The sequence below is a fragment of the Phalaenopsis equestris genome, unplaced genomic scaffold (genome assembly GCF_001263595.1).
Source record: "Phalaenopsis equestris unplaced genomic scaffold, ASM126359v1 Scaffold000703, whole genome shotgun sequence".
Lineage (NCBI taxonomy): Eukaryota > Viridiplantae > Streptophyta > Magnoliopsida > Asparagales > Orchidaceae > Phalaenopsis > Phalaenopsis equestris.
The window spans coordinates 155,282-171,367 of NW_018165143.1; the positions used below are offsets into that span (position 1 = coordinate 155,282).

The 16,086-nt window shown below is 32.1% G+C and overlaps 1 protein-coding gene across 1 annotated transcript; it reads right to left on the bottom strand.

Moving 5' to 3' along the window:
* Positions 1-3,802: 3,802 nt before the first annotated feature.
* On the bottom strand, positions 3,803-9,892 carry LOC110030346 (nucleolar protein 12-like). The gene is made up of 4 exons (XM_020733016.1): positions 9,770-9,892; positions 9,543-9,665; positions 9,306-9,434; positions 3,803-4,614 (listed from the first exon to the last, which is right to left on the bottom strand). The coding sequence occupies exons 1-4, from the start codon at positions 9,836-9,838 to the stop codon at positions 4,168-4,170; spliced, it is 768 nt and encodes a 255-aa protein (XP_020588675.1). The 5' UTR covers positions 9,839-9,892; the 3' UTR covers positions 3,803-4,167.
* Between the last annotated feature and the right edge of the window lie 6,194 nt (positions 9,893-16,086).

Sequence of the window (16,086 nt, forward strand, 5' to 3'; positions counted from 1 at the left end):
TTGTATATATATATATATATATATATTTATTTATTTATATATATATGGCATTATATTATTAGCATAATTTTAGAATATGAATAAAAGTCATTTTTTTCTTGACCGTTGGCCACACGTCTCAAGAGTTTGTTCTTGTAGCTAAGAGTATCACAAGTGAAGAATATTTAGTCATGTTTTTAAATAAAATAATAATTAAAATTAATAGTAACCCTATAAAAGTATTCCGTTGTATTAATTTTAATCATAATTGATTTATGCTAAGAAAATTCACGGCATTATAGTAATGGATTAACGTCATAGCGTTGCACGAGAATTCAGCCAGTATACACAAGTCATGTCTCAAAAAGAGTTTGTTCATGTAGCTAAGAGTATGCACAAGTGAAGAATATTTAGTCGTGGTTTTAAATAAAATAATAATTAAAATTAATAATAACCCTTCTATAAAAGTTTTATGTTGTATTAATTTTAATCATAATTGATTTGTGGTAGAAAATTCACGCCATAAGAGTAATAGATTAGCATCTTAACGTTGCACGAGAATTCAACTAGTGATGACACCATAACTTTTTACGTGAAAAACCTGTAAAGAAAAAAAACTATGTGGTCTGGCGTAGTTGTAAAAATTCACTATTAATTAATGATTGCTGACATCTCTTGTCCCACAAATAGGAAATGGTTACTAAATTTTTCAAGTTATGATGTAAACGGACAGCGTCTGATTAGTGGTGTTGACGATGATCGGTGGTTGTAAAAGGCGATTGGCAGTGGTTGACGACAGTTGGCCGGTGTCTACAACGATCAGTCACCGACGATCGACTGTGGTCCTTAAGACGCTCAAATGTCCATCAAACGTCATCTAATCGAAGGAAGCTCTCTGAATCGTCAAATCAAAATGATTCAATTCATGTATTAATTGCACCCAAAACACTATAAATAGACCCCCACCCCTCACATGAGGGGAGAGGAGCCATGGAAGTGAACTTAAGGCTTTGTGAAAGAGTTGGAGTGTAGCACCACTGTCGACAGCCGTCGACCACAATTGATTTCCGTCGACCATTGTCGATCTCCATCGACCACCTATCTCCGTCGACTACCGTCAACCGCCGTCTACCGTCGCCGACCGTCATTGACCGCTACTAATTGTTGTAAACACCAACAAACCCTCAACTGACCATCCATTTTCTTAATCGGTCGGTCATTCCCGAAGCAGAACAACCATTTTTCGTGCAACTAATCCGAAGCAGAAAAACTTAAAAAGAGTTTACATATATTCTACTTGACTTCCTATACTTTAATACTGTCAGTTCTTTATTATGCATAAGATATTCATTGATTTAATGCATATTATATACATAAAATCAATTTAGTTAGATAAAGTTATAGAAGAGAATAAGAACAAAGCTGCAAAACCAAGGAATTTACATATAATACTTCTTTCTCGCTCAGCCGCCGTGCTCTATCTCTCAGTCACAAGCCAAAGGATAAAATTGGGTTATCTTAAAATTTTATCACTGAAATACGAAGAACAAAGCTGCAAAACCAAGGAATTTACATATATACTTCTTTCTCGCTCAGTCACAAGCCAAAGGATAAAATTGAGTTATCTTAAAATTTTATCACTGAAATACGTGGCAGAAGCTAGTATAATGAATATTTTAGTTAACAAATGATAGTATTTTCTCAACAAGAAATTTCACTGCAGAAAGATTTAAATGTATTCAGTTGTACGGATTCGACCGTTAATTCTCATGAAGCTGGTGATGAGCATTTTCATGTACATGGACCCATAAATTATCTTATTTTATGCAACACTGACATGTACTATAAAATAATTATCCAGAAATTTGAGAAGCCACAAACTTGCAGAAATAATGCAAAAAGAATAAGAAAAATGAATGAAGTCCTTAGTTTTATTTATGAAAAAGGGTGAAAGTAAAACCATAACATTCAACAAATATACATAAGTGATTGGAGATTGGAACAGAAAAAATTCTACTTGAAAAACATAGAGATGCAACCTTTTCAGTTGTAGATTATTCTTCTAGCCAAATACCTCTTATCAAAGATAAAATTGGCTGAGTATTCTGCCAAACCAAGCCCAAAAAATGTCATACTTCAGCAACATAGAGCGTAATGAAAATATATAAAAAAATATAAGAGCAAAGTCATTCATAGGCACATAAACATATTAAACCAGTATAAGGAAGGTAAAGGAATGCTCATCTCATAAATAAAACCTGTAATAACAGTTAAAAAAAAATGGATAACATCTAATGAAAAAAAGTTATGAAAGAAATAACTACAAAAATAAAGTATCAAAAAGCTAACAAAAGTATAAATACATTAATGCCTAAAACTTAAAAATATTAAAACCTACAAGAAAATGCACTCCAGTATCCATATGCATTATCAATAAAAGCCACAAATTCTTGTTAATATCAAAACATCTAAATGCAATATGTCACATCTCCTAAAAGAAATTCTAGTATGCTGATGTTTATGATCATTTTTTGATAGGCTATACCCAATGTAATTTTTTTTCTAGCATCTCACTATACAATCACATCAAATAAAATTGGCATGATAAATATCAACCCAAAAAAAATCAAATGATTTCGTATAAAGTTGTAACTTTATAGTGTTTTTGCACAATTGAAGGGGGTGGTGACTGAATAAGTTGATTTTACAACATGAATTTCAACCGTCGAGTCACATGAATAGTGAGCTGTTCTTTTTAAAATTTTTCTCATGTAGATCGATTAAAGTGAGTTTTGATTCAAATTATAATAATTTCAAGCTGAGCTCCACTTATCTTTATTTAACTGATTTGGAACTTGGTAGGTTTGCATGCTTCTTAATAGATGATGACTTCTGACATTAAAGACTAGGTTTTGACTTGATATATCTAATTTAGGTAAATTGAGTGTACACACCACAATGTTAAAAAAAAATAATTATGGTTTAAGAGACTATTTTATTTAATTTCAATGATTTGATGTCCATAATAATTAAAGTCTTAGTTCCCTAATTTTAATGGAAACTTGGGAAAATATGTTTTATATGCATCGTGTTATTCTCAATAACTACAACTAGACAAGAATTATAACTTCTTTGATACTTTTATTATACATGCACTCTCAACTCTCCTAACCACCGAGTACGTTGTTCCACGCCTTCCTTTTTTTCAATTAAGAGCACGCTCACACACATGCACACAAAGAGAGAGAGAGAGAGAGAGAGAGAGAGAGAGAGATATATATAATAATAATAATAATAAAAGGGAGTATTTCTAGGTGCAAATTACTATATTTTTCAAAAAAAAAAAAAAATCTCAAAAGGGTAGAACGTTTTCTTAAATTTATGGAATCAAGAGTAAGTTCTTCAAAATCAATTATATCTCATTTTTGCAGACAAAACATTCTTAGTTAATGAATATCATGTATTCCAAGGTTGAAAATAGTCATTTGAGATGAATTTATATGATGAATAGTTCAACTATTTTAGATTATATGATTTTGTATATGGCAATACCTTGTGGGCTATGTTTCCGTCATAGAAATACAGTTCCTTTCAAAAAACCTAATTATTGGTCATGAGTTATCACATCCCTGCTATCCAAGACAAACGTGGCGTGCATACTTTGAGACACCATGAAGCTTAAGAATATATTAGACATTTAATACAATTGGAAAAATTTGACAGATATTTTTTTGTAATTTCATTTGGTTGATAAAAAATTAAAAGTTCATTTCTTATATCTAAGCCAAATGAGCAAGACTCGCCAGAAAATCAAAAATACTTTCAATTTCCTCACTTAGGAAGGGTACATAATTGCATTAAATAAAAAAAAGTCACACTATCTAGCCTAAAATTACCTATTAAGTACTTTTACATTTAGACCACCCAAATATATCATATCACATCAAAAACACCACTATTTTATCATTAGAAAAGGAAAATACACACCTTCATTATATGCAAGGTGGCATATATGCAAAATTGAAGGTTGGGGTGTTAGATATCTAAACATGTAGAAATTGAGTGGTCGTATATATGTAAATCTTCCAATTATGAACCTCAGAATGCTCCAAAGAAACAGCTTCATGATGTTAGCTCTAAAAAAAACCACAAACTTCCTACAGCCTGAAGTACTCTCAGAAACCCTCCCTATTGCCTTCTCACCCTCTTATTTTGACGACTACTTTCCGGCGTGCCGTCGGACTGCTTCCGTTTTTGAAGCTGCTTTGCTTTCTTAGCAGCAACAGCAGGCCGCTTCGTTTTGCGATGCTGCTGCTCATTCCAGCTAGAATTCTTGGAACCATTGTCAATCGTGCTATTGCTCTGGCTTGGCCGAATAGAGGATTTCTTCGCAACACCAGTTTTGCTTGAGCGGAGGCCTTCATACGAAGCGGAAGAATTATCTGCTCTGTTTCGTTTATTGTCTTTTGCTGAAGGTGTAGAACTGGAAGCTGGCGCAGGCCTCCCATGAGAAAAATCTTTGCTTGGGGTCTCTTTAACTTCAGATGGAGTGGCGTCCGGTTTAGCATGGCAGACGCGCAAATTTCTGTCCCTGATTTTTAAGTCTCTTCTCTTGCAGACATTGTTGGCAGCTTCCTACAAAGAGGAAAAATAAATATTTAGGAAGATTTAAATACATAGCAATTAATTCCTATGAAGTTATATATCTAACATGTAAGCTTCAATTTTTTGCATATACTTGTGCATGGAAAGGTGTATTTCAGAAAGGTGTATTTCACTTTTTAGAAGTTAAGATAATGATATTTTTTATGTGATTAGAAAGATTTGGGTGGTACAAATGTAAAAAAAAGAAAAGTTTAGGCGTTAGATATGTAAATAAGAAAGCATTGAGTTGTACTTAATGTTGTAATGTCTGTATCTTTGGTGTCCGGTTACAAAGGGCAAAAGACTAAGAGTGTAGAGCTTCTGATATAAACTTACATATGATGCTATGATATTTTGAGTGAGATGCAATTCAGCTAGGAAACAAGTAAAATCTAACACGGCAACTATTTTCAGTCATCAATGAAAAACTTCTACTCTTCTAATAGAAATTCAGGATTAAAAGCAAACAGTTGATTAAGATTTCATCAGAGAAAATAATACAAAAATTAAGAGATTCGAGTAAAAACAATCTCACAACCAAGCCAACTACAAAATAATGAAATTAAAAAAAAGGACAAAAAATGAAAAGAACTGTGACAAAAAATTTCAAAATTGAACCAAGAAATTAGCTCTATCGAAAGAGTCTCAGGAGTGATGAACAATCATAGTTAGATAAGTAGATAAATAAGGCCTGAACATCCAGCCTAGAAGTTGCCATGGCATTGGTTAACATTCATTCCATTGGAACACTTTCAGTGATAGAAAAAAACAACATCAAAGCCCTGAATGAGGATTGAGAAGACTGGAATTCCATCATAATAGAACCGCATAAGCTCTGAAACCTATAGAATATCATAGATGATAAATTATAGAATTCCTCTTAATGAGATGGCAATATGACATTTTGTGCCCATGAACTGTAGATTTAAGGTACATTTTAAGCGGCATAGCTTTTTATAAAAGAGAATTTTAGAGCTATAACGAGAGAAAGGCAATTTTCTGAAAACTGTAATAGGTATTATAATTTCCTTTTTCAGAAGTGTAGATGTTCTAAAAAGCGAAGTGGTGAATAAGCTGCCACAAACAGAACCTAAACTAATACTGAAAACTAAGTTAGAACATCAATATGATGTTAAATAAGGTCAATTCCAAACTCAAAATAGAACTAGAATCAGAATCTATCCAACACTTCAAACTGAACAGATTATAACTATAAAAACCGTTAAATTATCTAAACAAATTGATGCTATTTACAACTCAACAAACCAACTAAAAAATGATTTTATTTTTGTTTCAGACTTCTTTGATTTATAAATTAATAAAATAATTACATTACACATGTCAGATTGCAATGAAAAAAAAGGATTCATGTAGCCGACCCCACGTAGTGGGATTAAGGCTTTGTTGTTGTTGTTTGTTGTGATGTCAGATTGCATCAAGATATCCATAGTCTTTCTTGTTCGTATAAATTCCTTCAAGAAAAACAAAATTTTAAAACTCTTATCCATATCACAGAATCAAACTAATGGATAATTAATTATCTTGTAAGTCATTGTGATCCTCTTTCTCTGAAAAGAACGTTCATCCGAATAACACAAGTGACTTGTTTAAATCATAATTATCAATATAGTTTTATTGTTATTATAGGAGAACTTTCTTAAAACTTATCAACATTCAATTTCAAGAATCTGTGAAGAAGTCTCAGAAATTTTCACCACACATGCATCAGATTCCACGGAATCACACATTATTTATATATATAATTTTCATGAAAATATTTAAAAAAATATTGTTATTAAATATTCCAATCAAAATATGTGAAATTTAAGGCGAAGAAGTATAGAATGGATCTCTTGCACACAAAATTTCCTTGAAAAAAGAATTTAACTACAAGAAATGCATGACCATATAAAATATACAGTTTATTAGAAAAATGTAAACAAAACAAGATTCCAAGAAAGTTCCAGTCTAGTTTTAAATCATCTATTCCAACTTCATACCCCCAACCATAAGCAGAGCCTTAAATTCTTCCCTTTCAACCTCATCCTTATGGTTACACATCTGATAAGTTTAATATTTTTCAAATCTAAATCTATTAATCGAAAAAAGATGACCGACAGCTCTATGATAAAAAATATAAGGACCTTGAGGATGTGCAAAGCAATTCTACTTGCTTTTTATTTTGATTGGAAAGAGTTTTTTTTTAATGCAATATTTTCTAACCACTCCAGGTGTAAGTGGAGATTTGAGATCTGTGGGGCAATTATCGCCTTGAATCATTGTGAGGCATGACATTTATATTTGGTGATCTTTTACCTTTTTTTAATTACATTCCCTAATTTATCGTAAAATATTATGTCATTTCAGACTTCCAAATTTGAAACAACTAATTTTCTACCGCAGCATGATTTTCAATCAAATGTCTGACTTCTTTGGTTCGAAAGTTTAAATAGACAGGGTCCAACAAAATTTACTGTGAGTAAAAAATTTACACAATGAGGAGTAGTGACCTATTCAACCCAATAACAACGTGGTATCAAGGAAGCATTCTTCAAAGAACAGAAGGATCTTCCACCACAAAGGAAGTACGAACATAAAATTCAAATGACTTTGGAGAAGAAACATCAGGGTGTGTTCCTTGCAATAAGCAAGACTGCAGTCTTAACCATGAACAAAATAAAAAGGACTTGATAGATTGAAGCCAGCAAGTTTGATACCAACACATCAGTCCAATTAGGCAATTCATATAAAAGATTAATGTCAACATGTCCTGCTTCTAACTAGAAGAAAAGGAAAGAAAAAGAATTTAATAAAGATAAAATGTTAGCTTACATCATTTATTAAATGGTAAAAAATCAAGAATAAGGATCAACCACACCTTAATTCTCAAAAGAAGAAGCATAACAAAGATCTAATAAAAACTAATTTGTATTTATGCATTTCATTATTTGATGACCTTTGACATTTTACAGTTTCCTTCATGAAGGGTTACATTTAAGCATGTTCTAATGTAAAATCGTTGTCTTCTCATTATTGTGTTCATGCATGTTTAGTTTAGGGAGTCATTTAATCGATGTGTAGCCCCCATAGAGCTTAAGAGTATGAGTTGGAATTGGTGATTCGCGTTTTTTTTTTTTAATCAATAAAAAGCTTGTTCATTGAAGCCCCAAAAACTCCATTTTATTACAGTAAATGTGATTGCAATGAATGGATCTCCAATCAATCCCCCGTTCTTCCTCTTCTCTTGGCAAAAATATGAATACTTCTTGAGTGCATGCCAGCATTGTCGGAAGAGTTTTCCAACTCTCATGCTACCTCTCCTACCATCTTCCCATAAAGATCACTTTTCTGAGCTTTTTCTCATGCCATAAAGGAATTACAAATGAAAATAAGGATGAGATTAACGTACAAGTAGAAAAGGACTCCAAGGGGTGTACTTAACAGAAACTCAATTTGAATCCTATCAATTAAGGGTGAAAGCAAACCAATCATCCAAGGTAAGGCCAAGTGCCTCTCTTACAATAAAATAATAATAATAGTAATAATAATAATAATAATAATAACAATAACAATAAGAAAAAGTTTATATATATATATATAAGTTCCTCTCTTACATGAAAAGAGATTCAAGCCAAGACCCCAATTTATTTTGTGCTTTCATCAGGTAGTATCTAGTAAACTTCATGCGGTATCAGATAAAGATCTTCCCACCCTGAACTTACCCATTTTGTCTATTTTAATTCCCTTTAAATCTCTGAAATTTTTTGATATTGTAAGTATGTGACTTGCACCATTCAATATTCACGCTACTTAGACATTGTTTTTTCAGCTTCAGCATATTTTACCAACTCTATTTTCAATCATAAATTATGGAAGCATCTGTGATTACAAATATAGTGGCCATTAGATATGCAAAAAATAATTCAACGTGATTTCAACTTTGATTGATAGAATTTCAAGTTGGAATGCAATTCCTTAGCACTTTCTCAGTGCAATTGGAGATTGAAGAGTTTAGCAGGACATTATCTCCCAGCAGCTGTAGGAATATTTATTCTTCTATGTGGTGATATTTTAATTTTTTTAGTTATATTCTCTAACTTTTAGTAATTAATTTAGTTGTCTAAGTATAATTTGGTTTTTTATTGCAAAATGTTTTCAGTCAAACGTCTGATTTTCTATAAACGTGAATATATATTTGATATTATGAATAAACGATGATTAAATTATCCTCAACAACAAATTATTTGTATTTTCAATTTTTATCTACAGGAACAAATAAATATCAAAATTAAGAGATTGTGAACTGCAAATGCGAAGGTGTGCATTTATTTTGAGCATCCTTTCGAACGCATCGATTAGGAAAGCCAAACCGTAATAATTATTTTATATATGCCAAAATGAGTCATTGTTTAACTTTAGTAATTGTGAACTGTGAATTTGAATGTAATAATTACCTTATCGTTCATTATAGATGCCCTTCTTGACTAGTTTAGAAGAAAAAAAAGAAATAATTGCCAAACTAAGTCTAAATGACAAAAAAAAAATCAGTACTTCACAAGTGAGTTGTATAGAAGACAAAAGCATGCAAAACAAAATCAACCTGATATATATATATATATATATTAATTCTATTAGTTGTAGCCTAGCAAATATTTCTTACTATTGCGAGAAAAAAAACACACCCTGGTTTTAAACAGCACATAAGCAATGCCCTTTCCAATGCTTGTGTTTGGATCTCTGATTACACGCACAGCTTCAACATTTGGTTCTGACTGGCTCAGGCCACAGAATAATTGGTAGAGCTCTTCATCCTGGAGTGCCAGCAATATATATCAGACATAGAGGGCAAATAAATTTTAAGAAAATAGAAACAACATTATTTTCAATTACAAATATATCCTCGACAAAAGAAAGCTAACCTTCACATCAAAAGGGAGGTTGCCCACAAAAACTGTTCTCTTTCTATCATATGGCCGAGCAACACCTTTCATTTTCTTGCGAGGTGGGCATGCCATATCAACACGGATATGATTTCCACCAATCTAAGTATAAATATTTATTACATCTTAAATACAGCAGCATACTAACAGTACAAACAAACACTATCCAAGCGAATCAATTTTAAATGTTTCTGCAAGCTATATACCTCTGTCATATTATTAGACAAAGCAGCATGAGCTGATTGCTCCTCTTTGAAGACGATGTACGCATTCATGCTGTAAAGCGCCACTCAAAATTAAACTGGCAGTATATATACCCAATCCAACAATTTAAACATGTAAACATGTAAACATGTGCAGAAGTCTCGTGAAATGTTAGGCATGAAAGAGCCAAAAATAAATATATAACTTAGGTCCTCAGCTTATAATTCAAAAAGAACTTTCCTAAGATGAAAGTGATTTAAAATATGTTTTTGAATAAACAATATAACCACTCCAATATAATCAAAACACGTGTTCAAAAGAAAAATATGTGAAAGCACATGGTGGCACAATGACAAAATTATCATAATAATGAAATTTGAATATCCAAAAAATTATCCTCGGCTAGTTGAGAATCTATGGTACAGTCGGTATGTGAGTGATAAAGCTTCATAAATTATAATTTGCTTTGAAATCTAGAATGACGCAATCTATAAACAGTTAGAGAAACAAATTCTATCATAAAGCTATATGCAACGGTAAACAAATCACAGCTATGGCATTAGGAAATAGTGCCATAACATCAGACAAAAGGATGGGGTTACCATTATTATCCTTAGAATCCCATATATATATATATATATATATATAGAGAGAGAGAGAGAGAGAGAGAGAGAGAGAGAAAGACACACACACACAAGAGTATTGCAAACTTTGAAAAGTATATATCCTTCATAAAATTACAACAATTAGCTAGAATTTAGGCACTATGAATATGAACATAAAGATTTACTCATTGCATGAGCTCCAGTAATGCAGGGTCTAGAGAGGAGTTGATAAACACAATTTTAATCCTAAATTCATGAAAAGGTTGTTCCCATGATTTAAACCGAGGTACTTCCAATTGCAATAATGCAACTAAATCATTGCTTAGGGTCAATCTATTCAATGAAGATGGCCATGTTATAATTTAATGTATGGTAAGCATGAAAATATACTTGTTTAAAACCATATTACATTTTTTTTTCTTTTCAAGCCATAATAATTAGGAAACATGCAAAAGGATTTGTTAATTATCCAACGTTGTTAATCACATTAAAAAATATCCAAAATATGCTAAATGTATACTATATGAATTAAGAGTTATAAATCACATTAAAAACATCCCTAAAATGCTAAAAATACAATAGGAAATCTATGAATTATAAATCATATTAAAAATACTCATAAGAAGCTAAATTTATAATAGAGGGGGCACTCAACATACAAAAATCAATCTAACAAAAGGAAAGGGGCTCATGCATTTAGCATTAATCTTGAATTACAAAAAGGCTATTTTCATGCTTTGGTTGTCATTTGATCGGAATGAAGGCAATCCAACTGTTGCAGCAAAGCACATCTTCTTGTGACTAACATACTATACATGCATAACATTTTATTCATGGTTTTAGATATAATTAAAGCTTAGAATAAAAATCTGAAAGCTAATCTTGCCAAACTGACAAGAAACTTTTAAATACATTAAGATTGCCTAAAGATACTAATTATCTTAAATTATATTAACCAAAATGTGCCACAATGGTTCATTATACAAAATTCATTTAGCTGACAAACATGCATTTTTTAGCCAACTGAAATAGTACACTAAATTTTAGATAGCAGAGATTAATGCCCGACTGGTAAGGACCTTGAAAATAATTGTCAAGCTCTTAAGTTCAAATAGTGTCTATACTATAACAAACCGCAACCAGTACACAATGGGGTGTGAGAAAAATTATATGCAATATCATATTAATAGACTGAAAAGTCAAACACAAACGTGTCCACCCAAACATATAGACACATATCAACTTAGATTACTAAGCCAAACTAAGTAAAATACCAATACAACTATGCACGAGTTTTTAGAAAACACAAAATATATGAGAATGAAAGCTCAGAAGTTCAAAAATATGCATTAAAAAAAAATCCTTCATTAATAAAAGGAAAAAAAAATAAAGAGCGAAGTATGAATCAATATAAACTTCTAAAAAAAACAGACAAAAATCTATGTTTCTCTTTAAGCCAACCAAACTTCCAAAAAAAAAAAAACAGAGGCCATGAGCCTATAAAATTAAAGATACAAAAAATGGTTAAAAAATGAAAATCCAAAAAAAGAAGTAGAAGCAGGCACAAAAGCAACAATTGAAAAATGAGAAAATATATACAATTTAAAATCATAAGAAAATATAAACAAAACTCAGTTGTGCCTCTTTTACTTGTGAGAAGGTTGTGATTCATAGCAGTTTGATATGCATTCACAAGTCTTCACGCAAACCATGGCTCGCCAACATGCACTTACGCACGTACAGATCTCTCCCCCAACTTGTTACACCCATTCGAGCTTGGGGAAGCCCAGATGTCTTGTCATCATCTCTCTCATTCTGGTCTTCTGCTATCCCAAAGCTTGTTCAAACTCCCCTGTAGCTTGGGCTTTTTATGCAGCTCCCCCACACAAGCACGACTTCTGCTCTTTGATCCTCTTGAATGCAACTATCCCATGTTTACATACCAAGACTCAACTTGCTAGAAGTCTCCAAGTGGCAAGCCTATAATTATATTGTTCTCACTTGATCGATTAATATTCTTGAACCTTTCATTGCCTTCATGGCCAAAATCATGATTGTCTAGGCTATGCAAGATTTTATTTGCTCCACTTTAAAAAAAAGTAGCATCTGAATTTAATATTTTTCTGCTGTAGCATTGTTTCCTACAGTACAAAGATGCATCCATTAGGTTACAACAACACCATGCAAGGAAAAAATATAAGTCAATTCACTCTCAACCATTTATCCTGATTCATCCCTTCAACGTGTATGATTTTGGTGATAGTTGAATCCATAGTTACCAATATTGCAATTAGTATCTCGTGAGTTCATCGGATAACTAAACTATTGTTTTCTTGCCACCAACATGTATAATTTTGGTGATAGTTGATTCCATGGTTCCCAATCTGGCAACTACTCTCCAATGAGTTCATCAGATAATCAAAATGCCCTCGCTATCAAGCATCAAAATGATTACGGTGGCCTTAGTGATCATGGTTATGAACGTTACATTGATATTGGATATAATCATGGTGGTAAGATCGTTTCTGCTTATTCTCATTGTGTTTGTGCCATTATCCCTCTGAGCGTTGTTGAGACAAATTTGACTGAACTCTTACTGCCCAGCATGTCTTAAGGGACATATTTTCACTAATGATTCTTCCACTATTGTCACACTTCTATTCTCACTAAAAAGGAAAATAAATGCTTGATTCAGACTTCCAACAACATATTGCTTCTTATGTTCTTTCACCCTCAAAATATATTTCAGTTGTCTCCATAAATGTCATGGATCTTGGATTTGTGAGCCTCCATCCATATGATAAGTAACAACAAACTTTCCTTCTCCCTTCACATGATATCCCTTCCTCTTGTGATTGTGGTCGATTGTTATTCAAACTCTCTCTCTCTCTCTCTCTCTCTCTCTCTCAAATATTTTATGACTCATAGTTTCCTACAATGTATTATTATAGTCTCACTGAGTTTCATAGTTACTTTTGTAACTTTCTATCCTAATTTTATCATTCAAGACGTTGATCAAAAGAATACACTTGGGATAGGTGTTGATGCCGATGGAGTCTACTACATTATGACTAATTTCTTTGTTTCCTTTTCCACCATTACTTATTCTCTTCACACTGTCAATTTGTTCTACATACTCCAATTACAGTTTAGGATTTTTTTTATTAGCACCTTGACACACTCAAAATTGGAACATTTTTTAAGAAAAATTAGGGCAAACACTATTTCTTAAATAAATCAAACACTCAATAAGAAAACAAAGATAAGCTGATAAGCACCTGCGATTCCAGAGTTTGACAATCTCTCCCAAAACCTAAACCTAAGACTCACAACTCAATCTCATGCATAAACCTATCCCTAGACATAACAAGCCTATTTATTTATACCAAACAATAATAATAATAATAAAAGACTAAAGTGCCCTTAAGCGTACCAAAGATAGATTTACCCTTAGGCTAGGCCCCCACCTGACAACAGCATTTGTCAGATTGAGCTCTAACAAAACTTGAACAACTTGTAACATAAGCTTAGCTCGATTACAACCTTTACAAATAAGCCATGTCTGTTAAAATTGATCTTCTTCTTAGTGTTCATACAACTAGATCATGTTGTTCCCCATCCTGTGGTCAAACTCATTGCTTGTCAGTCAACATTCACTATCAAATTTTATCCTAATGGAATGATTGATAGCAACAAATATCTTTAGTTGCCAAACCGTTCACTTAGATCCATGGTTTTCACACATTCTCTCTAGTGGCATGTCTGCACTCCATTTGAATAATTTTAATTGTAGCCATCAAACCTTTTTGGTCTACGCGGCAAATTGATGTCAGCAATTCCTTTCATTACTATGACCTATAAGAAATCATTTATATGTAGTAATCACTCAAATATGTCACTCAAGGGATGAGAAGTATATGTATTCTCAAAAAGGTTATCAAGGGTCTCAATCAAGGGTCTCAAAGAGAGTAGATGGGCCAAGTTGGAAACACTATGCAAAATCATGTCTAAGATTAACATTCGCAATAACACCGCAGATTACAATACCTTCATCAAACATTCTCTTGCGGAATTCATTTACTATACGTTTATGTTGGCATCTTACTCAATAGAAGTAAAAATTAGGGGTGTAAACGAGCAGAGCTTGAGCAAGCCCAGGATAGGCTCGTTTAGAAAAATCACTGTTCGTGTTTGGCTCATTTATATATCGAGCTCAAAAACATTTGTTTATGTGCGGCTTGATTGCTTAGCAAGCCAAACACAAGTTGATCACGAACAATGAGCTATTTTCACAACCTTAGTCACACAGTCATAGGATGTAAGGGTAGTACAAGATTTAAATCTAATTATTTAAATTAAAATATTCATTTAAATAAAATTTAATATATTTTAATTCTATTTTTAAATTAGTAATTCTAATTGATTGTAAAATTCAAAGCATTATTCACGAATAATGAGTCATTTTGACAACTCTAATCACACATCCGTAAGATGTTAAGAGTAGCGAGAAATTTAAATCTTGTTATTTATATTAAAATATTCATTTAAATAGAATTTAACATATTTTAATTCTATTTTTAATTAGTAATTTTAATTGATTATAAATATTTGTAGCTTTGTACTCAATTAAATTATTTAAAAATAATAATCATTATACATATATATAATTATTTCGAGTCAAAACGAGCCGAAGAACGAACAAATCTTTGTTCGTGTTTGACTCATTATATATCAAGCGCAAAAAAATTATTCATGTTTGGCATGTTTGTTTAGCGAATGAATTGATCGCAAGCTACTTAACGAGCCGAACACAAACTCTTCGCAAACAACAAGCCATTTTGATAGCCCTAGTGAATAGCAAGGGATTTATAAGAAGTATTTTGATGGAATTAAATTTGTCAATAATAAAGAAATATCACAATAAACAAGCCTACTTAGATGTATGTCCGTATGGAGAGTAGAATCGCATCTAATAATAATGAGCCTCTTGAAGATCCATCAAAATATCAAAGGTCACTTGGTAAGCTAATTTATTCAACTAGTATTAAAACAATCATTCCATTCACCATTGGAGTGGTTAGTCAAGCAAACAAAATTCAAACAAGCGAGATTATGAAGCGGTTCTAAAATCCACAAATACATAAAAGTCCATAGGGAAATGGCTGCTATATATAAAATTTAAGAAACAATATGCAGAAGCATTTCTCAATGTCAATTATGTTGTTTCTAATGATGATAAAAATTAAAATTCAAGTTATTGGATCTTTGGTGGAGGAATATGATCACCAACAAATAGCAAAAAAAAATGAATATGATCACCAACAAAAGGCAAAAAAAAAAAAAATAGGACACGATGACACATTTGACGTGAAAAATGAGATGGGGGTAAAAATTCTTTTACGAGGGTTTAATTTCACTATTACTTAGCATATGACTCAATATGGCAACAATCATTCTGCCATCAACATTATTAACAATCCTATTTTGAGGAATGAACTAAACATATTGAAGTAGACTCTCACTTCATACAAAATATACTTCACAAAAAACTTGTTAAACCTAAATTCAAATATAAGTCATGAATACAATATCTGGGGAACAATGCTTTTATGAAGTTGTCGCCAATGCAAGATCTGGTGGCACACCATGCCCTTCGTTTTTCAAATTCTACATGTTATGTCTATGAAATATCATGTTCCAAGTCAGTTTCAACG